This window comes from Muscardinus avellanarius (genome assembly GCF_963383645.1).
Source record: "Muscardinus avellanarius genome assembly, chromosome: 4".
Lineage (NCBI taxonomy): Eukaryota > Metazoa > Chordata > Mammalia > Rodentia > Gliridae > Muscardinus > Muscardinus avellanarius.
The window spans coordinates 103,672,808-103,697,565 of NC_137789.1; the positions used below are offsets into that span (position 1 = coordinate 103,672,808).

General features: G+C 46.6%; 1 protein-coding gene across 1 annotated transcript in view; it reads right to left on the minus strand.

The window, feature by feature from the left end:
- Nucleotides 1–5,422: 5,422 nt before the first annotated feature.
- The window catches only part of DRGX (dorsal root ganglia homeobox), a gene marked incomplete at both ends in the record, with an annotated part of 30,150 nt that continues 10,814 nt past the window's right edge, over nt 5,423–24,758 (minus strand). Inside the window, one exon of the mRNA XM_080694582.1 lies at nt 5,423–5,688. Within this exon, the coding sequence (XP_080550708.1) occupies nt 5,423–5,688 (266 nt within the window). The remainder of the gene's footprint in view (nt 5,689–24,758) is intronic.

Here is a 24,758-nt window from a genome sequence, read left to right on the forward strand (position 1 = left end):
AGTACTTGTCCAGGTCCTGGAAGTAAAATCAAAACAAAACAAAAAATACCAATGTTGAGTTCTCTGAAGTAGGTGATGTGCCCAGGAATAGAGCAGTATTGTTTTTTTTTTTTTTTTAACCCAGAGGCATTCTACCTCTGAGCTACACCCCCAGCCCTATATTATCTATTATTGTGAAACAGGGTCTTGCTAAGTTGCTGAGGGTCTGCAAGCTGCTGAGGCTATCAAGGCTGCCCTCAGAGCTATGATCCTCAGTCTCAGTCTCCAAGTACTGGGATCACCAGGGCAGTGTATCGCCGCACCTTGTGAATGTTTTTTATTTTTTTATTTAAGGAACATAACTGTCGTCTTTACTTTTCACATCTGCGCCCTGTTCTGCCTCTAACGCGGCCTCCAGACGGGGCTTATTCTGGGTGTCTGTACAGCATCCTTGGCAGGGTAGGGCCAAGGCAACCATGACTGGCTGCTCCCAATTGGACCAGAAGTGTTCACTCCACCCAAGCTGAGCCAATCATGTTCATGCTCCAAGGGGGTGTGGCAGGGGCTCCAAAACAACTGAGAGCCAGTGAGAGATCAAACAAAGGTGCAGAGGGATAAAACAGAGAGCTAAACCAGGGTGCTAGGGCCAGAGAGCATCACAGCTTCCTGGGTTTTGGTGCCTGTCCCACTAGGGTCCAAGACTAGAGTTCCCATGTACTGTCCTATTCAGATTTCAACTTTATTTGCCAAGAAAAGAGCCTTTACTAAGACATTGCTTTCCTCCCAGCGCAATGTGGTACTGTCTCTGAATACCTCAGGTTCCCTTCCAAGTTCTCAGGTGCTTAGCCAGGCATGGCTATGATCCCAGTACTTAGGAAGCTGACACAGGAAGATCGCAGGTTTGAGGCCAGCCTCAATAAGTAGTGAGACTCTCATCAACCTAGCCAAACTGTTTCAAAATAAAAATAAAATAGGGCTGAGGGTGTAGCTCAGAGGTAGAATGCCCCTGGGTTCAATCCCTAGTACCAAACACACACAAAAAAATTCTCAGGTCCTTTCCTGTCTTGGAGCCTGAGCACATGCCCATCCTGAAGTCTTGACCTGCAGTTCATGTGATTTGCTCAGGAGAAGGATGTGGCCATCCCCACTCCCTCTGCGGAATCATTCTTGGCTGGTGGCTCATCCATCCTGTTTCCTTCTCCAGAGGAAAGGTGTTTACCAGGAAAATGTCTCCAGGCCTTTGATAGGTGTGAGGCTTGGTAGAACAGGAACTAGCCCATATACTGTGCTTCTTCTGTGCCAGGTACCATTTAACTATCGATGCATACGATTTTCAAGGAAGCCAGGGAAGCTGCCGCCATAATTACATAAGAGAGAACGGAAGCACAGAGAGGCTAAATGATTTGCCCAGAGTCACACAGCCCTAAGAGCTGGGATTTCAAACATGCAGAATAAGCTACCGGCTAGCTCAGTCAGACTCTGAATTTGTAACCGTTTCACTTGGGCATTGGAGATGTATCTCTGGTAGAATGCTTGCCCAGCACGTGCAAGACCCTGGGTTTCATCCCCTGTATTGCATAAGAAAAACAAAATAAAACAAACCAGAACTCTTCCAAAAAATGAAAGTTTCACTTTTTCTAGTGAAACCAGAAAATTCGGAAGAGAAAATCTCTGTTATATGGATTGGTTAAGTCTCGGGCCCCTTCTTGGTGGGACCTCTAGAAAAACTATCTGAGGGGCCCAGGAGCTCTGGGCACCATCAACACTGGGAATCACTGCTGGGCCTGCTCTGGGACGAGCTAACACACACCTGACGGCCAGGTAGGCTAGTCCAGAGACAGACTGAGTGAGGTCGGGCTGGCCTCTGCCTCTGCCAGGCTGGACTGGAGAGAGATGCTGAGTGGGTCTGCCAGGAACCTGGGATGGTGCGTCCTCCCTTCACACAGAGTCCATGGCAGGTATCAAAAACACACAGAGTTATAGCTTTCTGACCAGCTGTCAAACATGCCAGGACAGCTGGACATGGTGGTGCATGCTTGTAATCCCAGTACTTGGGAGGCTGAGACAGGAGGATCACAGGTTTGAGGACAGTCTTAGCAAGTAGTGAGAATCTCATCAACCTAGCAAGATTCTGTTTCAAAATAAAAATAAAATAGGGCTGGAGGTATAGCTTTGAGGTAGAATGTCCCTGGTTTCAGTCCCCATTAAAAAAAAAAACACACATGGCAGGACCCCCAGGTTGCCCACTAGGGCCTTAAAGAAAGGCACTGTTAATCTTACCAGCTTATCTGTGAAGTGCCCAGCCTGTGAGAGGCAAGGAGGCTGAGCTCTCCTTCTTCCTCCTGGAGGCTCAGCCATGTCACTTTGGGGGAGTTGCTAACTCTCCTTTTCCTTGTTTTCTGTATCTGAGAAATGGGAATAGTAATAGAAGTTGAGTATCCTGTATCCCAAATGCTTGGGACCAGAGTGTTTCAGATTTGAGTTTGTTGTTGTTTAGATTTTGTAATACTTAGATATATATATATAATAGATATCCTGGGGACAGCACCCAAGTCTAACCATAAAATTCATACGTGTTTTATATTTGCCTTATACACGTAGCCTGAAGGTAATTTTATATCATTTTATGCATAAAACAAACCCTCATGGTGTAGAATTTTCCACTTGTGGTACCATGTTGGTGTTTGAAAAGTTTAGGATCTTAGAGCATTTGGGACTTTGGATTTCTGGGTTAGGAGTGCTCAGCCTCATGGGGCAGTTATTGGGATTGAATGACCTGGCCTCTGCCTAGGCTGTGAGACAGTAACAGTCTAAGATGCCAGGCAGTGGGTATTCCTAAAGAAAGTGCCAGCCGAGGGATGCAGAAGGGGGCCCGTGAGGTCCGCAGCATTGTGCCAAGACCACTGCCCTTGCTCCCTGTCCTCCCAAAGCCGTCATCCTGTAGGAGACTGAGCTTCTGCCCTGTCATGACTCCAGTGGTTTTTAGGCTCCCTCCCCATAACATAGAGCACATTAAGGCACTACTGGAGTACTGCAACTAATAAATGAATAATAATAATAATCAATTAATCAATCCCTGAGGCCTGAGCCTCCTTCCCAGACTAAAGCCCGGCTGCCCTTTTATGATCACATGATGAACCTCTGCAGACAGGAACAGCCTACTAAGGCTCCAGCCACAGCTGCCCGAAAGGGTCCTTCACCAGGATGGCCCTGCAGGGCAAGGTCATGTCCGTCCATTCTGGGACAGGACTGACTCCTGCAGGCTGGGTACCTGGTGGGGGAGGCTATTGGCTTACACCAAGGCCTCCATCTCCTCCCAGCATCTGCTACAAAGTTCCTGAGCCAAGGCCTCCACCTGGAAGTTTCAGAAAGGTTTCCATTTTTGATGAGAGAGTAGACTCCACCCAGCCCAGCAGCCCCAGGGCCAGGAGAAACAAAGACAGGACCTGAGCTGTTTAGGTCTTTCTTTTAACTCTTCTAAATTTATTTGGGTATTTAAACAAACAGAAACGACATCATGCATTAGTTACTTTTTTTTTTTTTTTTTTTTTTGCCTTTGTACAACAAAACTAAGTACTTGAGATCTCTGCAGAGGCTTTTTTTTTTTTTCCTTTCTTTCCGTAATGTCAGGCAGACTTTTCGATGTTATCCAGTTTTGCACAGTCACTAGAGTGTCGCGTCATGAATTATTAAATCAGTGCTTCGTGGTAATACATAATTTCTTATCAATTATTCATGCTAATGTGTGTGTAGTTTACTTAATTGTGTTATTGACGATCAAAAGTAATTTCCTGAAAGTCCTCAAGGACACAAAATTTAATCAGCGTAACTACTTTTCGGATGCAATGCTGTTAAGTATTCTTAATTTGCCCAACAGTTCACTTATTTATGTACCTTTCTGGAGGAAATACGAGTTTAATCAAACAATTAGATTGAAGAGTTAGTGTGCAGGAGGGCTGGAGCTTGCGTCACTCAGCCGAACATTCGTAATTACAGGGATAGGGAAGCGACTTTGCCGCTTTTTGGCAAATCATTTCATCCTTGTACTCAACAAGCAAAATACAGCAGGAAGAAGGAGTTGACTTTTTTTAAAAGGAGACAGGATGTTTTATCAAATGCTTTGCAGTCATCATAGACGAGACAGGATACACTTGAGAGTATTTGGGAGGGGGGGTCCTGAGGGAGGATGCTAAAAAGAGGGCAAAGGATCTGAAAGTAGAACATTTTGATTATAATAATGAAACAAAAATAATCATCATATAAACAATAACAGTTTGCATGGGAACTCCATCAGCAAAGCCACCAAAAACCACAATATTTTGGGTACCGGCGAGGGGCCCGGCTCTCTATTGCACATCTTCCCACCGATCTCTTCGAAGTCATCCTCCACTGGAGATAAGCAGGCACACTGACCAGAACAGAAGCCACTATGGAATTTGGCCCTTTGGGATTCATTCTCTTTGCTCCAGGGGGAAGCCATCTTCCCTATGCTTCATTGCTGTACCTACATACACCATTCCTGTTTCCTTGAGTGGGGAAAAAAAAACATTACCACTGGAGATGGCCTCCATGCCTGGGGTTTGAGGAAAGGTGGTCCATCCAGATGTGTAAGTATTACAGGAGGGTTCACCAAGGGCCACTAGGACTTGCTGCCAAAGAAACCAGGACACTGCAGCCCCAGAGGGCTTCTTCCTCGCAGAGGATTTCACTCTTTGCTGGGCCAGAGATTCATCTTCTAATCGGTCAACTTCTCACCAGCCTCTGGGTCTTTTCAGGAGAAAGCTTCGGCCATAGGGACCCACATTTGCTCCTTGCCCGCAGTATGAAGATGGCAGCCCCCTGTTCAGGGAGCCAATGACCCGTCTGATGAGATGAACCCAGTGAGATCTGCTAGGGATGGAGCACCAAGTCCTGTCGGCCCTTCCCCACCCCACATTTTTCTCACCTCTGACCAAGCCCACGGCCAATACCGTCCAACAAGAGAAAAAGAGTTTACCGCACTTCTTGGCTGAGGGAAGCCAAGGGTTGACTGGGATTCTACCAGTTCTATGGTGCTTAATGTGACGAGGACTGTCCCATTTCATAGCATGGGACTTTATCCCTGGGCATCTCCCGTAGATGACAAGACCTTCAAAGGCATCCCAGGAAGGGGAAAGGAGGAGCAGTGGGGTGAGCAAACGTGCCTCCCTTCTAAGACACCTGGGCCTGGGGTCTTACCCCAGGGGCCTCACCACAGAAAGGGCCCTGGCACTACTGAGTGCCAGGGGGACCTGTTGCCAAAGAAGCCAAGACAACACAGTCCCACAAGCAGACTCCTCTGGTGCCAAGAGAGCTGAGGAGGCAGGGGCAGCAGGCTGCTCCTTGCTGTTCAGAGCTTGCAGGGCTGAGGCTGGGAGAAGCATGGGGACAGGGAGAGGGCATGGGGCTGGGGCACGTAGGACCCTCATACGCTCTTCTCTCCCTCGCTCTGTTCCTTGGAGGGAGGGGTCTTGTCCTGGCTGCTGTCAGGGGGCGCTGGCTTGGCGGCTGGGCTAGGACTGCTGCTGGTGGATGGCAGGAGATTGGCCGACTGCAGGACAGCTTCCGAATGCTCCCGGGCCTTCATGCGCAGGGCCGCCACGCTGGCCGTGCGGTTGCTCTGGCAGCCATAGGTGGGAAGGAAGGAGAGCCCCATGGGGTCCGGGACACAGCAGGAGCACAGCGGGCCCCCTGGAGGAGGGAAAACAACAGGTTCCCATCACTGTCGCCATACACTCTGTCCCTCAGGGCACGGTGGGGGAAATGGTCAGGATAGGAGATTTATGATTGATTCCCTTTTGTTCAAGACACCAAAAGGAAAAGGACCCCAAAGACCCACAACTCAGTTGACCTGATGGACAGTCTAAAGGAGCATCAGAGCATCCAGAAGATCTGGTCAGTCTTGGTTCTCCCATCAACCAGCTGTGTGACCTTAGGCCAAGATTTTGGCTTCTCTGAGTTTTGGTTTCTACTTCTATAAAATGGACTGATACCCATGACACAGAATCTCATTTATGAGAACTCAATGAAGGCATCCCATGCTCCCTGTGCCCAGACGCCCCTAAGGGACACTGGAAGTGTTGTTTGTTTGGGGTGTGTGTGTGTGTGTGTGTGTGTGTGTGTGTGTTATTGGGAACTGAACTCGGGGACATTCTACCTCTGAGCTACACATCCTATTTTATTTTTATTTTAAAAAAAAAAAAACAGTGTCTCTCCCCCTCACCACACATTTCCTCTGGACAGTGGTATGCTGTGCTAGATCCCACAGTAGGGTTCAAAGTGATACAAAGTACACCCAGTGCTTGGTGTGCTTCTCCACATTTCCCCACTCCTCTCCCTCCTGCACCTGTTGGTGAGATTGGTAGCAAGACCTTCACATGTGGATGGAGCGTCATTGAACCGGTTTTCTCCTCAAGCCCACTTTTTCCCTACATACCTTCCTTCCACTATTCTTTCACTCTTCTTCTGATCTCTGTTCTCATTTATTTGAAGTCTCTTTTGTTTCCGATTTTCTGTCTAGCTTCTACATTTGAGAGAAAGTATACACCCTTCACTTTCTGAGACCTGCTGATCTCGCTAAGCGTAATGTTCTCTAGTTCCACCCATTTTCCTAAAAATCACATTAAATCTGTGCTAGGATCTCGGATGGGACCTTGAGCCAGAGCTGAGGTCCACCAGGACCCCGATGTCCCCACCTCCCCGGCTGTCTGGGACATGCCTACAGATTGCAAACGAGCACCGTGCTGCTGTCCTGCATTCTGAGCACAGTCTGGGACCCTCCCTCAGGCTTCTCGGGGGCAGTAATCATGAGACACGATGGCCATGCCCACTGGGACCTTCGAGGCCACCCACCCCCTTACAGAGCTGAGCCTTCAAGGGTGGCCTCAGCGGCATCAGCTAGACTAGCCGCTGGGATGCCCAACCTGTCCTCCCAGGCCCAGCACCTTCCTGTCCTCTTGAGCACCTTCCCGGATGTCTCCTTTCCTTGCAAACCCTGACCAAAACCACTGTCACCTCTCACCATCATGATGTCCACCACCGCAGAGGTGAGCATTACTGGTTCAGGTAGGGAAACTGAGGCTCCAAGTTTGCACAGTTCATTGCAAAGACGGGGCTAGTACCTGCTCGCAGCCTTGGTATAAATAAAGGGAACCGTACCTGTGAGTGCTGCTCCCGCCTTGGCTTTCAGCAAGAGGCTGCTACTGCAGCTAACAGGTATCTAAATGAGTGTGAGACGCGCCCCCAAGGCCAAGGGACACAGGGAGTTCTGGGGACCAGTTCCCCACCCTGCATGCCATGCAGGCTGCTAGCCTGAGGTGCTTGGTCAGAGTCCTGACTGCTCTGCTGATTCTAGTAACTCCTACACCGGCAGAGCCAAGCACTGTCACTGGCCATCGAGATACGCCCCAAGAGCAGTCACCAAGAGCTGAGAGCCTGAGGGCTGGGACCCACCTCCAGGGAGGACCCACCCCCCAGGAGACTGTGCTCCCCCTCCTCATCCCCTCCCAAAGGGCACTCGCTGGCTAAGCAAACCTAAGATACAAAGACAGCATAATATTAAGGATGGTCCCTCCTGGGAGGAGGATGCCAGAGCTGAGCACTTTCTCTCTGTCTGTTTCAAATTGTTCTCACTTTTTACAGTGAATATGAGTCTGTCTCTTTCTCTCTCTCTTCCTGGTCCTGGGGATTGAACCTAGGCAGTGGGGGGAGGGGGTCCTACCATTGAGCTATACCCCCAGCCCTTTTTATTTATTACTTCGAAATAAGGTCTCACTAAGTTATCACATGCTGGCCTCAAACTTGCAGTCCTCCTGTCTCAACCTCCTGGGACACCAGGAGATGTGCACCACTACACCTGATTAACATGAGTCTCTTTTTTTTTTTTTTTTTTTTTGGCAGTACTGGAGATGGAACCCAGGGGCATTCTACCGAGTGACACCCCCAGCCCTATTTTTTATTCTTTATTTTGAAACAGTCTCACTGAGTTGCAAAGGGCCTAAGTAGCTGAGGCTGGTCGTGAACCGTGATCCTCCTGTCTCAGCCTCCCAGATGCTGGGATTTTAAGTGTGCGCCACCACGCCTGGCTGATATGAGTCTCTTTTAAATACAGAAGCATGAGTTTAATTTTAAAAGGGAGCTAAAAAACAAAAAAGAGGGAAGACTAGAAATAGGCCTGGGCACATTTGAGAAAGGGCCACCAGGGGCTGGAGAGCCCAGACGCATATACATACTGAAGGCCCAAGGGAGTGCGGCTGGGGATACAGGCTGTTGTGCACCTGGAAGCTGGTCCTTAGCCCCAGCCCAGGATGTGCTCCAATGTGAGTTGCCCTGGCACCGGTGCACAGTGTGGCTCTGTGGTGACAATGACCTCCTGTAGAACACAAGGTGGTAGGGCTCCTTCCCTGAGCCACAGTCTACACCTGCTAGGTCACACCTGTGTGGCCCCTCAAAACCCAGATGTAATTCAGCTTAAGAGAAATGCATTAACTAACTCTCTGTGGCAAACATAAGAGTGTGTGAGTTTATACACAGGGATCAGTCCAAACCCACCCCCAAAACTAGACAGAGGGAAATTGCAGACCAGGTAAAGCCACAGACTCCATGGTTAAAAACTATGCAAAGGCCGGGCGTGGTGGCGCACGCTTGTAATCCCCGCGCTTGGGAGGCTGAGACAGGAAGATCGCGCAGGTTCAAAGCCAGCTTCAGCTACTTAGTGAGGCTCTCAGCAACTTAGTGAGACCCTGTTTCCAAATAAAATATAAAATAGAAATTGAAGTGTAGCCTGGAGGTAGAAGTCCCCTGGATTCCATCCCCAGTATAATAATAATAATAATAATAATAATAATAATAATAGACTATGCAAAGGAATAACAAAAAGTGTTAAAAAGAAGGGAATGCTACTGGGCACAGAGAAGCATGCCTGTCATCCTAGTACTTGGGAGGCTGAGGCAGGAGGGTCGCAGGTTCAAGGCCAACCTCAGCAACTTAGCAAGAGACCCTGTTTCAAGGCAAAAACTGAAAAGGGCTTGGAGTATAATTCAGAGGTAGAATGCCCCCAGGTTTAATCCCCAGTGCCACAAAAAATATAAATCAATTAATTAGTTTTACAACAACCAGCACCTTCCTTAAATCCTACAACTTTTTTGGGGGGTGGTACTAGGACTGAGCCCAGGAGCATGCTACCTATAAGCTAAACCCCAAACCCTCTTTAATTTCTTTATTTTTATTTTTTTAATTTTTTGGTGCTACTAGGGCTGGAATGCCATGGCTTTTCTATCTCCAGGCTACACTCCCAGACATATTTTATACTTTATTTGGAAACAGGGTCTCACCAAGTTGCTGAGAGCCTCACTAAGTAGCTGAGGCTGGCTTCGAACCTGTGTGATCCTCCTGTCTCAGCCTCCCAAGCGCTGGGATTACAAGTGTGCACCACCACACCTGGCATTTTTATTTTCTATTTTGAAAGAGGATCTTGCTAAGTTGCCAACACCGGCTTCAAAGCTGTGATCTGCCTGTCTCATCCTCCCAAGTACTGGGATTACTAACATATGCCACCATGCCTAAACCCTACAACCACTCTTTTTAGTATAAAAAAAGTGACTTCCACAAAGAGGATCCTTATAAAACTACGCTTGATTTCTCAAAAATTTCACAGTACCAAGAGGTCACCATTTGCCACCTGCCCAAACAATTTCCCAAGCCCAGAATACTCCTGAGAACGTGAACCAACAAAATGGAGCTTTGTCTTCTGTGGCCCCAGGGCGGCTGACTCACAACTGTTACTGAGTGAGAACTCTGGTCCCCAGACCTCGTGCACTTCACCCCTGAAGTCGAGTGTGCATGCGGTATTCACCAAGTGCTTCAGCATTCTTCTAAGTGCATTTCTAACAGAAGCCATCTGATGTACAAGACTGACACCTCATAGAAAGGAATTGAGCTGCTGATGACAGCTTGGTGAAGATTATCAAGAAGACAAACAAAATTTAAAAAATAAGAAAGTAGCCAAAAAAACTCAAAATGCACAGTAACCCGGGTCTATTTAGTACAGGGCAAGAAGAGTAGAACACCTCAGGACGGCCCAAAGCTGTCTCCTCAGGGCCTGAAGGACTGGGCTTTAGAAACCCTACCACTCACGACTGCTAGTTACGGTCACTGCTAGTTACACCCTGAGAGAGGCTCAGTAGCCGTCACTGTCATACCACAGAGGTGGCACTGCCACCTGGACATGGCATCCCCAAAAGCAAGTCATTGTTATGGAAAGCCTAAAAATTGGGGTGCTTCTGAGCAGGTAGAAGACGGGGCTTGAATTTTGACCCCTGGACCCACCATGAAGCAGCCACAGTTGCCCCTCGATTTCCTCCTGATAAGGCCTCCATCAGGTAAAAGGCTATCATAAACCAGGCCCGGTGGCACACACCTATAATTCTAGTACATGGGAGGCTGAGACAGGAGGATCGTAATTTCAAGGTCAGCCTCAGAAACTTAGCGAGTCTAATAGATAGGCAGCAACAGTGAGACCCTGATTCAAAATTTAAAAAATAAAATAAAATAAAATAGGACTGAGTATAGCTCAGATATATAATGCCTCTGGGTTCAATTCCCAGTAAAACAATAAAGAGGGAAGGAGGGGGGGGAGAGAGAGAGAGAGAGAGAGAGAGAGAGAGAGAGAGAGAGAGAGAGAGAGAGAGAGAGAAAGAAAGAAAACAAAAGAAAATGAATTTCACACACCTTACCTCCGGACCTCAGAGTTGAGCTTAGCCTACCTTCAGTGTTCTCAGAACACTTACATTAGCCTCCATTGGGCAAAATCATGCAACACAAACCTACTTTAGAATAAAATGTTGACTATCTCATATAATTTTTTAATAGCGTACTGAAAGCAAGAACCAGTACAGCTGTAAGGCATGCTTTCATGTCATCGTTAATACAAAAATAAGCTGAGCCCTGGCAAATCAGGACCTCCCATCTTTCCAAGCTTTGGCTTCCTTGACTTAATGCCCTCCTCTTTAGGATAAATCATCTAAAGTGATTGGTGCCAAATCTAATTGTTAGGATTAGGTCAGTAACAATGGTTATTTCCATAGCTACATATGAATTAAAGGACAATTCAAAGTCACAATTCACAGGATATCCCAATTTTCAGTTGACAGCAATGGCCCCTAAGGAAGCTGACTTGTTCTGAGGACCTGGGAGGACACCCAGGGCCGAGGGGAGATTGCAATGTTGAGGGCGTTGCGAATTGTCTGCCCTGCCCTGGATTACAGACAATTCCTGAACTTTTATACGGCTGTATTTGTTTCTCAGTGAAGCCTTCTCATCTGACCAAAAAGCAGAATAATTTATTCTGCTGAGAGAATTTTAAGAAGCAAGTCAGACATATATTCAAAATCTTATCTTTTAAGTACTAGATAGGCAGACTTGGGGTTCTAGGGTCCTAGAAGGGAATAGCAAAAGGGTGATGTTTCTGTTTGTTTGCATTTTTTTAATATATCAAGAATCTATACTCATGAGTGGGCTAAAATTTAAATTAGCTACGAAGGAAATTATTCCAGGGTGGCACACAGCAACGAGAAACTATTGGTCTGGTGGACCAATAATCAGAAATTGGCTGACTAAATTAGTCACCTCTACAGAACATGCTGCAGCAAGGATGGTGGCATTAAAGGAGGGTATTTAGTGCCATGAAAAGACAAATATAAAACACTAAGTTTAAGAAGCAGGTTAAGAATCAACCAATGAACATGATCCCATTTTTGAGTGTGTGTGTGTGTGATAGATTGACAGTTTGTGTCTCCCCAAAATGCTTATGTTGAGGCCCTAACCCCCAAGGTGATGGTGGGGAGAGATAGGGCCTTTGGAAGGTCACGAGGGCAGAATCTTCATGAATTAGTACCCTTAGAAAAGAGACCCCAGAGAGTGGGTTTAGCTCTTCCACCAAACAAGGACATCAAAAGAAGATGCCCTCTAGGAGCCAGGAAATGGCCCCCACAAGACACCAGATCTGCTAGCACCTTGATCCTGAAGAAGCGTGATCTCAAAGACTGTGAGAAGCTGGGCACAGTGGTACATACCTGTAATTCTTGTACTTGGGAGGATCACAGGTTTGAGGCCAGCCTCAGCAACTTAGCAAGACCCTGTTTCAAAATTTAAAAAAAATTAAAAGGGCAAGAGGTATAGTTCGAAGGTAGAATGCCCCTTGGTTTCAATCCCCAGTACCAAATATAAAGATGTCTTTTATGTAGTGTGTCACAATGGAGTCAGATGGTCCCTTTAGAACAGAGAATCACGGAAGCTGCTTGAGAAAAAGACTGTACCCTCAGCACCCAGTGAGGGCTCCAAGATGGTTAATAGTTACAGGCTGTTCTTGAAGTATCAACAGAAACCAAGACTAAGGATGCACCATGAAACTCACCCAGCAGCATTCTATCCATCTCCTGCTCTAGAAACTGAAGTCAACGTGAGCGTCCCCTTGGGGTCCAGCCAGCCCTCAGCCTGCAAACCCCCTGAATAGCCACAACTGCACCCCTCTGGCCCAGCCAGCTGTGACAGCACCCGTCCATGCGACAGCCATCTGGCCCTTAAACGCAGCCTGGGAATCGCTTTGTTTGGGAAACATTCTACCTCCTGGACACTAAATTAAAACACACAATGAGATTTCCATTAAGTTACAGAAAATTCTGCTGAATTGATCGAATCGGCCTCCACCCCTATGACATCATGCTTTAGAGGCTTGGCTTGAGCATAAATACTTAATGTAATAAATACAGTCTGAAATATTTGATCTCCTCGGCAGTTTAATTGATCTACTGCAGAGACTGACAGAAAAAATTAAGTTAGTTCTGTCTCGTCTCTGCCAATAGCACGTTTTCATCGTAAGGGTACTTGAGATCTGCTGGGGGGGGCAGACGGCGCCCTCCTGTTCTGTGCTCCCCTGCAATGTTTGGGTTAAATACTAAGAGCCAAACAAGAAAATGGCTCTTAGTATTTAACCCAATACCCTAGTCTGAACGCCAATACCATAGTTCATTCTTTTCACTTTATAATAAATAATAATATTTATAATAAATAAATTAATATACATTTTGTGTGTGTGTGTGTGTGAAATTGAACCCAGGGTGTTCTACCTCTGAGCTATACCCTCAACCCTATTTATTTATTGATTGATTGATTGATTGATTGAAAGAGGGTTCCACTAGATTCCTAAGTGTCTCGCTATATTGCAGAAGCTGTCCTGGAACCTGCGATCTGCCTGCCTCGGCCTCCCCAGTACTGAGATTACAGGCATGCACCACCACGCCCAGCAAATATACATATTTTGGAAGTCATAATACCAGTTCCTCATAGCTCACAAGAGATCTGGAGAGGGATATTGGTGAATACCTACAGTATTTAAGTATGTCTTTAGCTTCTGTGGCTAAGTATGCTCATATAATCGAATGCACTATACTGTGAGGCCTAACTCATACCTAGATACCGCGTCTTCTGCCACAGAGCCCCTAGAGTATTCTTTCCTATTCCCTTTCTATGGCTTTTAGGTATTTTCACTATAAGAAGTGTGTGTCTATATTTGGGGGGGTTACCCTGTTTACCTCCAAACTTTCTCTGAACACCCTTCTCTAGCCCTACTTCCATACTCCTGACCCAAGAACCAAACTGTGCCATCTTGGTACAAAATAAACACTCAGTGACTCTTTGTCATTGAGGAAGGAAGAGAGGGAGGGAAGGAGGGAAAACCTGCCCTTCCTGAAGGGTGGCATATTTAAGATCCCCCAAATTGCCATCTCCCAGGTTCCAAATCACCTCAGTACCCCATAGAAAGAAAAACTATGGTTTTAAGAGTCATCCAGTCTGATCCATGCTGAAATCCCCAGGCTGATTACAGGTTCATTTGGTGGCATCAACCCTAAATCCCACCCCGTCTTCCCTCCAAGTATTACATGTGAGCACACCATCTTAACATTCCTGTCCTTCCCCCAGCAACCACTCACTGATGGAGCCAGTCCCACTGACCACCCCGACCACAGCCTCGCGCCAGAACATGTCCACAGGGCCAGTGCAGGTGGACTTGTGGACTTTTCTTCTTGTTGTTATTCTATTAACAATATGGTATGCCGACTATTTACCTAGTATTAGCATTACATCAGTTACTATAAGTAATCTAGAGGTGACTTGAAGTACACAGGAGAATGGACATAGGTTATATGCAAAATATACACCATTTTGTAGAAGGTATATTTTTTCAGGGTTAAACAAACAGTAGTCATTGATCCGTTGATGGACACCTAGGTTGGCCCCATAATTTGAATGTTGTGAATTGTGCCATTACAAGATGGATACGCATTATCACTACATATTCTAACTTTAATTTCTTTGGAAAGATAGCAAAGAGTGGTTTGGCTGGGTTGTATGGTGGCTCCATTCCTAGTCTTTTGAGGGATCTCCAAGACATAGTGGACATTTGCCATTACCATTGTGGCCATTCCCTATGAACAGAAGCATATACCACCCATCTTTCTAAAGATGGCCTGTCCTGTCATACTCTTGATCTCATGAGGAAGCACGCAGAGTCTCACAGTGTCGTTTCTTTATTTCTTTTAAGACCTCCTTTATCAAGGAAAACCATTTTCTTTTTGCCCTCATTTTATTACTCTAACAAAATCATGACTGGATGGATGTTGTACTTCATCAAACTCCGCAGCTGTTGAGTTGCCTGCTTGATTTTTCTTTCCTGATACATTTGTGTGGTGAATTATGTCGATTGGTCTTTTAAATGTTAAACCAACTGCACAGTTCTGAAATAAACCCAAATTAGATGTGACATATCATCCTTTTTGTAAGTTGCTGGATTTGGTTTGCTAATATTTTCTTTAGGGTTTTTGCATTTATAATCATAAGGAAATTGGTGGTAATTTTCTCTTCTTATACTCTCCATTCTATATTTTGATACAATTTTAATTAATGGTGACTTTTCCAAATCTTAATATAGTTGTCTTTTGGTGTCTGGGGGATTGTTTGGGTACTTCCTAAAGATACCAAAATCCAAGGATGCTCAAGTCTCTTATATAAAATGGTACAGATTTTGTACTGAACCTATGTCCATCCTCCCATATACTTTAACTAATCTCTATATTATTTATAATACCTAATATAATGTAATTGCTAGGTAAATAGTGGATATACTGTACTGTTTACAAAATAAAAAGAAAAAAGTCTGTCCATGTTTGGTACAGATTCAACATCCCTCCCCCCGCTCTCCAAATATGTTCTTTCTGTGGTTGGTTGAATCCATGCATGGGGAACCCATGAAAACAGAAGGCTGACCCCCATCAGGCAGTGGTTGCTGCGTGAATACATGACTGTTGGATGGTGAGCTCACACACGTAGGTGAGACCTCATGATTAACTCGTGCATCTAAGGATTGGCAGGGCTCAGCTGGATGGTTCTTCTGCTACTTTTGCTTGATGCCTCCATGAGGTTGCAGTCAGATGGTTGCTGGCTTGAGATGTATAAGATGGTGTTACAATATGAATGGAGCTTTGACAGGGAGACTGGGAAGCTGAGCCCTCCCCCACCCCCTTTTCTGTGTGCTTTCTCTCTCATGGCTGGCTTGGGCTGGGGTTGCATGGTGGTTTTATTCTAAGAGTATAAAATCAAAGGATGCCAAAACTTACACTTTGACTCAGGGTGGGCACAGTGTCTGCTGCTTTTTATTGATTAAAGCCAATCCGAGGGACAGCCTAGGAAGGCTGGTAAGACCTGGGGCCTGACAGCTGCCTAACTCTCATAATTGAGTCCCCTTAGGGCATGCCAGGCTCAAATTATGGGGCCAATCTAGGTGTCCATCAACAGATCAATGGATAAAGAAAATGTGATATATATACACACACACACACACACACACACACACAACACACACACACACACACACACACACACACACACACCCCGTGGGGTTTTACTCAACCACAAAGATCAAAATTATATCATTTGCAGCAAAATGGATAGAACTAGAGAACATTATGCTGAGTGAGATCAACCAGTCCCAGAAAGTCAAGGGCCATTTGTTTTATCTCATATGCAGAAGCCAGAGAAAAGAGGAAGCAAAAGGAACTTCAATCAAATGAGGAGAACAACCAGTAGAATAGTGAAAGGGGAAGAGAGAGAAGAACGAGGGTGAAAATTGGTCAAATAACTTCCATACAACAGGTTTCACTCCCAGTCTCAGGAAGGGGGATAAGGAGAAGACACACCAAGTGCTCTGTGCATATATGTTTCTATATCTTTGAATCTCAATATAATGTTTAATTACATTACACCAATAGAAGTTAAAAAATAAAAAAAATATTTTAAAATAATTTTAAGAGACCACTTAGAAGACTGAGGCAGGAAGATTCCTTGAGCCCAGAAGTTCAAGGCTCACCTGAACAACATAGTTTTGGTGGGGAATAGAATATTCATTTCTGGTCCCCCCAAAAATAAAACAAATAAAAATAAAAGACCACATCAGGGGTCCTAACCAGCACAGCCAGACCATGAAAAGGGAAGCAAAAAAGTATAGGATTTTTTTTTCAAAGAGCAAACTATATTTACAGATGATCTGCTCATGTATACAGAATATCATAAAGAACCTATGACTAAACCTAACTATACTACACAGATAAATTTCACCAACATAATGATAAGCCAAAGAAACCAAACACCAAAACATATACACTGGAAGGTTCTATTTATATACAGCCAGGCATTGCTTAACAATAGGGTATGTTCTGAGAAAAGTGCTGTTAGGCAGTTATCTTGTGGTGGAAACGTCACATAGCGGAGTTACATAAGTTATCACAACAGCATCACTTGGCAATGACATCTTATGGGAACACCATCAGATACTTGGTTGATCTTTGATCATTGCTTGATGTTTTGGTCAAAGATCATATGATCAAAAAGTTTGATATCAGACAGATGAATCTGTTATGTGAGATTATCATTGTTAATTTTGGATAAATTGCTATAATATTAGATGTCAACCACTAAGCCAAGCATGGGAAGGAGGGATGGGGAGGGAATGGGGTGGGGATTGGGTAGGGGCTAACTAGGCGACGTGTGCATGTATGTCTACACAAGTTTTTATCCCATTATGATGTATGAATACAGTGTACCAATAAAAAGAATAAATAAAAAAATTACTCAAAATAAAAATAAATAAATAAAAAACACTACATAATAGAAAAAATAAAAATTAAAAATTAAAATTACATAATCACATTTACGTATTTCTAAAAAACTAAGTTATAATCTTATTAAGTATATTTGTGAACTATAGAAAAATAAAGTATATTAACAAAGCAAAAAATAATATGATTGCATGTTTTTGGTGTTTTGTATGTATATATGTGTATATGTAAATATTTAAATATATATATGTATATATGTAAGTACATGTGTGAACATATATTTATATACCTAAAATTCAAAACAGCCAAGACTAAGCAGGCACAATGGTACACGCTTATAATCCTAGTACTTGGGAGGCTAAAATAGTAGGATTGCAGGTTCAAAACCAACATCAGCAATTTATGGAAACTCTGTTTTGAAAAAACTAAAATAGGAGCCGGGCATGGTGGCGCATGCTTGTAATCCCAGCATTCGGGAGGCTGAGACAGGAGGATTGTGGTTCACGAACAGCCTCAGCTACTTAGTGAGGCCCTCTATCACTTAGTGAGAACCTGTTTCAAAATAAAGAATAAAAAATAGGGCAAAGGGTGTAGCTCAGAGGTCGAATGCTCCTGGGTTCCATCCTAAGACCCACAAAAAAAAAAAAAACCTAAAATAGGACTAGGAGTATATCTCAGAGGTAGAATATACTGGGTTCAATCCCTAGTACCTTAAAAAAAAAATTAAATTCTACAGTGCTTCAGAATGCCTACTTTCCTGAATCACCATGAAAGTCAATAGAGAGGTAGCATGTGGCAGGAAGCAAGGCGACTTGAAAGGAACAAAACCCATGGTGTTAAGGCCTCTAGGGTGCAAGTCAAGTGGTAACATGTGTACTCAACATCACTCAGAAAGCTCTGGGTACACGCTTTACAAATTTTCCAATGAATATTTTATTTCCCACCAAAACTATAAAAATCATTTTCAGAAATTGTGATTTTTTTTAAATCACAACACAAAGGAAAAAGTAACCGAAGAGGAATGGCGGCAGGAGGTTTAGCATGCCTGGAGGGGAAGAGACCACCTCTGGCTCTAAGCTGCGCCTTCCTGGGCAAATGCTGACTGGCCGATACAGTGTGGTCAGTCACAGAAGCTGGCGCTGCAGCCTAGCCTGGAAGCTCAGGGCAGGGAGGGCATGTCCTTGGCTCACCTGAGCAGCCCGGGCCTCCCAGGCTGCCCTCTGCCTTCCTCGCTCTTTACACTCTGCGGGACCAGAACTGCTGCTCCAGTTGCTAGCATCTACTAAGTACTGTTGCATGCAAGATAGTTGGAGGTGCATTATCTAGAGCATCTCCTTCAGTCCCTGCTGACTTCAGAGCCTCGACCAGGAAGACAAGGCCAGGATCCATGCAGCTGTAACCTGACTGCCTCCAGCCTTCCCCTGGGCTGGCCTCACCTGGTTCATCTGGGGCTACCTTACCTTTCCAAGAAGGTATAGGAAGGGAGGCCAGGGGACCATCGCTCTGCCGCTATTCTCTGGGGATTATTGGTTTGGTCCAGCCCTGGTTTGGGTGAGCTGCTTTCTGGGCTGAGATAGGGAGCCAGGTGGGGACAGCCTCCTGCTGGCCCAGGAACTGCCAGGAAAGTAAAGCCCCCGCACCCAGCCCCCGCACCAGAGACCATAACCTCCTGCCCACCTTCCACGCATCCCTGCTCCCCATTACCCGAGCCCCAGCTGCCTGCACATGCGCCACCCCCACCCCAAGTGCTCTAACAAGGAGCCTCTGCACAGGAATCCCCAGCACTCTGGCCCCAGAGCTGCCTCTCAATCACTCCCATCTTCCTGGGCTGGGACAGAGCCACTAAGTCAGATCTCAATATGCCCCATGACCACGCTGAGCTGTGGGGATGTTTCACAGACAGTGGTCACCCAGCTGCTCTGAACCCCAGGCCCTGTCCTTTACAAGTATGTCCAAGGAATGAAAATCGACTTCTCTAACTTCCTAATAAACCATCCTCCAGCATCATCCACTAATGGCTTCTTAGTCCGTGCCAAAGTTCTAAATGAAGCTGAAAGACATGCTCCCCTTCACTATTTTTTTATTTATTTATTTTTATTTGCTTATGTATTTATTTATTTATGTATTCATTTAGGTCCTGAGGGTTGAACCCAGGGGCATTCTATCTACCTCTGAGCTAAACCCCAAGTCCCATTTTTTTTTTTTGGGGGGGGGGGACAGGGTAGTTGCTGAGGCCAGCCACAAACCTATAATCCTCCTGTCTCGGCCTCCCAAGTACTGGGATTACAGGCGTGCAACACCATGCCCGGCCTCCCCGGCATATTTTCTGGGTCACTGTTCCCCCCTCAAGGATCTAAACACAAAAATGCACGGTCTGGACGCTCTGTGGAGTTTTCCACGGATGCTCATCTTGGATGGAGGAAGAAGCCCACGGGAATGTTCTGGGCCACAGACACTGAGCTGCTGGGGTCCAGTCTGCCCATCCCACACACATAGGAGGTGGGCCTTGGCAACCGCCATGCTGTGCTGTACCCCAAGAGCCCGGTGTTGGGGGTCAGAGAGCATCCCTCTGCATTCAGTGCCCTTCGCCGTCTCCACTTCCCCTTTCCCCTCTCATGCTGTTTTCCCCAGGAACTGACAGCCAGCACAGTCAGCCCTTTGTATCCACCATGGCTTCTGCACCATGCGGTCAGCCAGGCATGATGGAAAACAGGGAAATACTCAAGAAAAAAAAATTGCATCTATTGTGAACATGGACAGACTTTTGTTCTTGTTATTATCCCCTAGACAATATAGTATAACAACAACCATTTACATAGCATTTACATTGTATTAAGCCTGATAACTAATCTAGAGGTGATTCAAGAATACAGAAAGAGATGCACAGGTTATGTGCAAATATGACACCAGATTAGATAAGGAACTTGAGGGTCTGTGGATCTGGTATCTGAGGGGATTCTGGAATCAATTTCTTGCAGATACAGAGGAATCACTGTATTCCAAGAGCACTCTCATCTTCAGAACACTTTCGAAGAATTTCACAGAGGTGAATACCCATAAAACAACCTTTGGCAGGAAAATGGATGAACTAGAGAACAATGATGCTGACTTCAGCCAGTCTCATAAAGTCAAGGGTCATATATTTTCTCTCATATGTGGAAACTAGAGAGAAAACAGAGAACAAAAGGGACTTCAGACAAATGGGGAGAGAGACCAGTAGAATAGTGGAGGGGTTGTGGGGAGGGAGGTGGGGAGGAAAGGGAGAGAATGGAATGACAGATACAGTTCAAACGATGCTGCGTCCACACACGAAGACAGCACCACCTATCGCACTAATATGTACAGGGGAGGCGGAGCAGGGTGAGAGGCGAAGGGACCTGCACCAAGTGACATATGCGTGTGTTTCTGTATCACTCTGAACCTCACTATGATGTGTAATACAATGCACCAGTAAGAGTATTTTAAAAATAAAACTAAAAAGTCTGAGAACTTCAAGGACTCCTACTTATAGGAACTCAGCAAGCTCCAAGCTGTCCTATCAACACTCCAGGAAGCTCTCTCAGTGTCCACAAGACCAGGACTTCACATCCATCACGATGCCTAGACCCAAAAGGCAAGGACCAAAAACCCAGAATTTTTGGGTCTAATACAGCACAAAGCACCCCTTGAGCTGTTATCCCTGGGACTGTGGGTTGGGGCATTCCACATGCTCCCTGGAAAAATGGATCTTGCCCTGGGGTACTGTGAGCCCTGGATTTACTATACACACACACCACCCTGGCCAGGGCTGGTGCGATTCAGACAACCACAGCCACAGCTTAGCTCCTCAGTCACAGGGGACCAGTGCCCCGGACATTTGCTATCTCCGGTCCAGGGCCATATAATCCCGACAAGTGCTGCCCAGGGTAAGGACACCTGCACGAGTTTGAATGTGAGAGCTGAAATTAACTTAGATTCACTGCTTCCGGGTCCATTGTCTGTTGCTGCAAGCCTGGAAAGGTGGGCTGGGCCACGGATCTTGGCTCCCTTTGGTCCTAGACTCCAGTGGTCCTGCTGTGAGCTCAGCTGCCTCCCCTGAAGGACTCAGGGCCGGCCTCATTTTGCCCCTCCTACCAGCAGGTGCTCCCCCAGAAAAACAAATAAGTTGTGTCTGCAAGAAGGGCTTCTCGGGGTGCTGAGGAGAGGAGCCCCGCAATCCCCAGGGGAGACCTACCTGGGTTGGAGAGGTATGAGCCAGTGACTTCCCTGCCCTGAGCCTCAGTTTTTCACTTAGAAAGGGAGCCAGACAGGAGCCTTGGGGCGCAGTATGCACCGTGATCCTCCAGTAGCTTCAGTGGCCAGCTGCCCTGGAAGGAGCATTCAGGCCCAAGAGAAGCAGGGCTTGGTTGATGTTCCTCAGCCAACAGAAAGGTGAGGGAGACTGGGTCACAGCCCAGAGCTGCTGGGACTGAGCTGAGCAGGGCCCTAGAAAATAAGGATCCTCTCCAGGCCCGCATGCGGCTATTCACTTGATCTCTGCAGCTCAGGGAGAAAGGAAAAGGCATGAGATCCCATAAAACAACCGAGCGTCAATGGGAGGGATGGGGTCAGAAGTCAACCTGAACAGGTGTACCTCACCCACTCCTTGTCTTGAAGTGGAGTTCCCAAACACACCTCCAGGGGGCTGTGGCGCCCATGGAGAGAGAGAGGTCGCGACACTAGCAGACTTGGATGCAGCCCCAGGATCTCCAGCTCAGAAGAGCCACCACTTGGGGCACAGGCACTTTAAGAACACAAAGACCTCCCAGCCACATCGGCTGTTCTGCCGTGCTCACTAGCCATCTGACCGGGTCTCCTGCTTGTGATGCTGCTGCATCCCAGGGTGAAACAGCCGAGACAGGAGGTTGCCTGGCGGCACAGGCGGAGGTTTTTGGTAATTGTTCACTTCTTTCCTTTTCCAACATGGCTTAGCTTGCTGGAGAGGAAAAAGACCATTGCTCCCGGAGGCCAGAGGGGCCTGCGCCACAGAGGGGAAGAAGGTCAGGATGAGCCCCGGCAGCAGGGCTTTGCTTTCTGTGCTGGGAGCAGGTGAGTAGGTGGTGGGCATGCAGGGAAAAGGACTCCAAACGCAGACAGGAGTGGAAGCAAAGCCCCTCCCAGTCCAGTGGGGACCACAATATGAAAAATCAGCTTGTATGGCCACTGCTGGCCAGTTGGGCCCTAAAACTTAGAAGGAGGGAGGGAGGAAGAGAGAGAGAGAGAGAGAGAGAGAGAGAGAGAGAGAGAGAGAGAGAGAGAGAGAGAGTGTGTGTGTGTGTGTTTACTGGAGATGGAACCCTGGGGCGTTCTACATTTGAGCTACATATCTTATCCCTATTTTATTTTTTGTTTTGAAACAGCATCTCAGCTGGGCATGGTGGAGCACACTTGTAATGCCAGTACTTGGGAGGCTGAGACAGGAGTATTGCAGGTTCGAGGACAGCCTTGGCAAATAATGAGACTCCCATCAGACTAGCAAGACCCTGTTTCAAAATAAAAATTAAATAGGGCTGCAGGTATGGCTTGGAGGTAGAATGTCCCTGGGTTCAATACCCGCTACCACACACAAAGAAGGAAAGAAAGAAAGAAAGAAAGAAAGAAAGAGAGAAAGAGGTCTCACTAAGTTGCTGAGGGCCTTGCTAAATTGACAAGGCTGGCCTCAAGCTGGCAATCCTCCTTTCTCAGCCTCTCAAGTACTGGGATTACCACCATATCTGGCTTGAAGACAGAATTTTTGTATGTGGGTGGGACTGAGGGTGGAACCCAGGGGCATTCAACCTCTGAGCTATACCCCTGCCCTATTTTTTAGTCTTTATTTTGAAACAGGGTCTCACTAAGTTGTGGAGGGCCTCACAAAGTACTTGAGGCTGTTCACCAACCATGATCCTCCGGTCTCAGCCTCCCAAATACTGGGATTACAAGCATGCACCACCTCAGCCTCCCAAATAAATACTGGGATTACAAGCATGTGCCACAATGCCTGGCTTGGAGACAACATTTTAAAGATGCAAATTGGTATGAACTGAAGTCTTTTGTCAGCCAAAATTTCTATGTTAAATTCCTAGCCCTCAAGGCAATAGTTTGGAGGCAGAGTCTTTGGGGGGTCAGGTCATGAACGCAGAGCCCTGGAGATGGGATCAGGGCCCTTATAAAGGAAGCTGAGAGCCAGTTTGCTTACTCTCTTCCCACCACCTGAGGATCCTACCATCTGCACACAGAGACGTCCTCACCGGAACCCAGCCCTGCTGGCACCCCAGTCCTCTAGCCCCCTGCTTTCAGGATTATAAGAAACAAGTGTAAGTTGTTTATGCAGCACCCAGGCTGTTGTGCACTGTTACAGCAGCCGAAAGGACTGGGACAGGCATGCTTCAAATAAAATGTAGATTTCCAGCTTCTGAAAATTTCAGAAATTCTGGCAACGCCACAGCCTCCTGCCCACTTGGCCACAAGCAGCTGCCTTGACCAAAAGGTGTCCTCTGAGGGGGAAACTCCCATCCTGATCCCCACCTCTGCCCAGCCCAAATTCAAGGGCGCCCCCTCAGCAATATTCCTTGCATAATTATCTGATGATGGAGGAATGTGCCCCTTCCCCACACTTCTCTCAAAAATGTACCAGGAGGGCCCTGTGCTTCCACAAAGGTGAGCAAGAGCTTATTTATATTGGGAGGCAAAGACAAGGTCGACACACACTCACTTTGCCCACAGATGGCCTGGCTCTGGTAATGGCTCCGCCTATTGCCAGCCCCAACATACCTGGTGATCCCCCAGTTATAGTCTAGAGGGCATCTTGGGAGACAGGCCAGGCCACCCAAGCAAGACCTCAGTAAAGCACAAAAATGTGCATTGATATTTGGTAAACTAATTTCTGCCACCTGTACAAGATCCCTGCCTGCCCCTGTGTCCCCAGCAGCAAAGGCAGCATCAAAAGAAAGTCCACAGATAGGCCTGGTGATACATGCCTGTAATCCCAGTACTTGGGAGCCTGAGATAGGAGGATCACAGGTTCAAGACCAGCTTTAGCAACTTAGTGAGATTCTCAACAACCTAGTGAGACCCTGTTTCAAAATAAAAAAGGGCTGGGAGCATATCTCTTGAGTTTAATCCCCAGCACCACGATAAAAAATAAAAAAAAGAAAAAAGAAAATCTATTCCCAACAAGGCAAGCTCAGGGGTCACAGCCTAGGCAAAAGAGCTCAGGGGAGGGGCAGAAGGAAGTACAGAGGGAAGGATGGGTGGGTAGATCCCTAAAATCAGCTGGCCCAGTTTAGCAGCTACCCCTCCACTAGCCTTGGCCTCTGCCCTGGATGGATGCTGAGCTTGGGGCTCCCCCAAAACATGGAAGACACAAGTCTCAGCTCTGTCTGCCTCTGGCCCACTGCCCTTAGCCTCCCCCACCCTCTCTGCCCTGGAATCTGACCCCCAAGTCCCCTCCAGCCATTGAAGCCTTCTTTCTACCTGCCTTACTCAGCTGGCTCACCAGAGATGCCCCAAGGCTGCTCAGCATGCAGACAGGTGGCTCCCTGCCTACTCCTGGGGCCTGAGTGGAGCAAGCAAGCAGAGACACTAAAGAGTGGG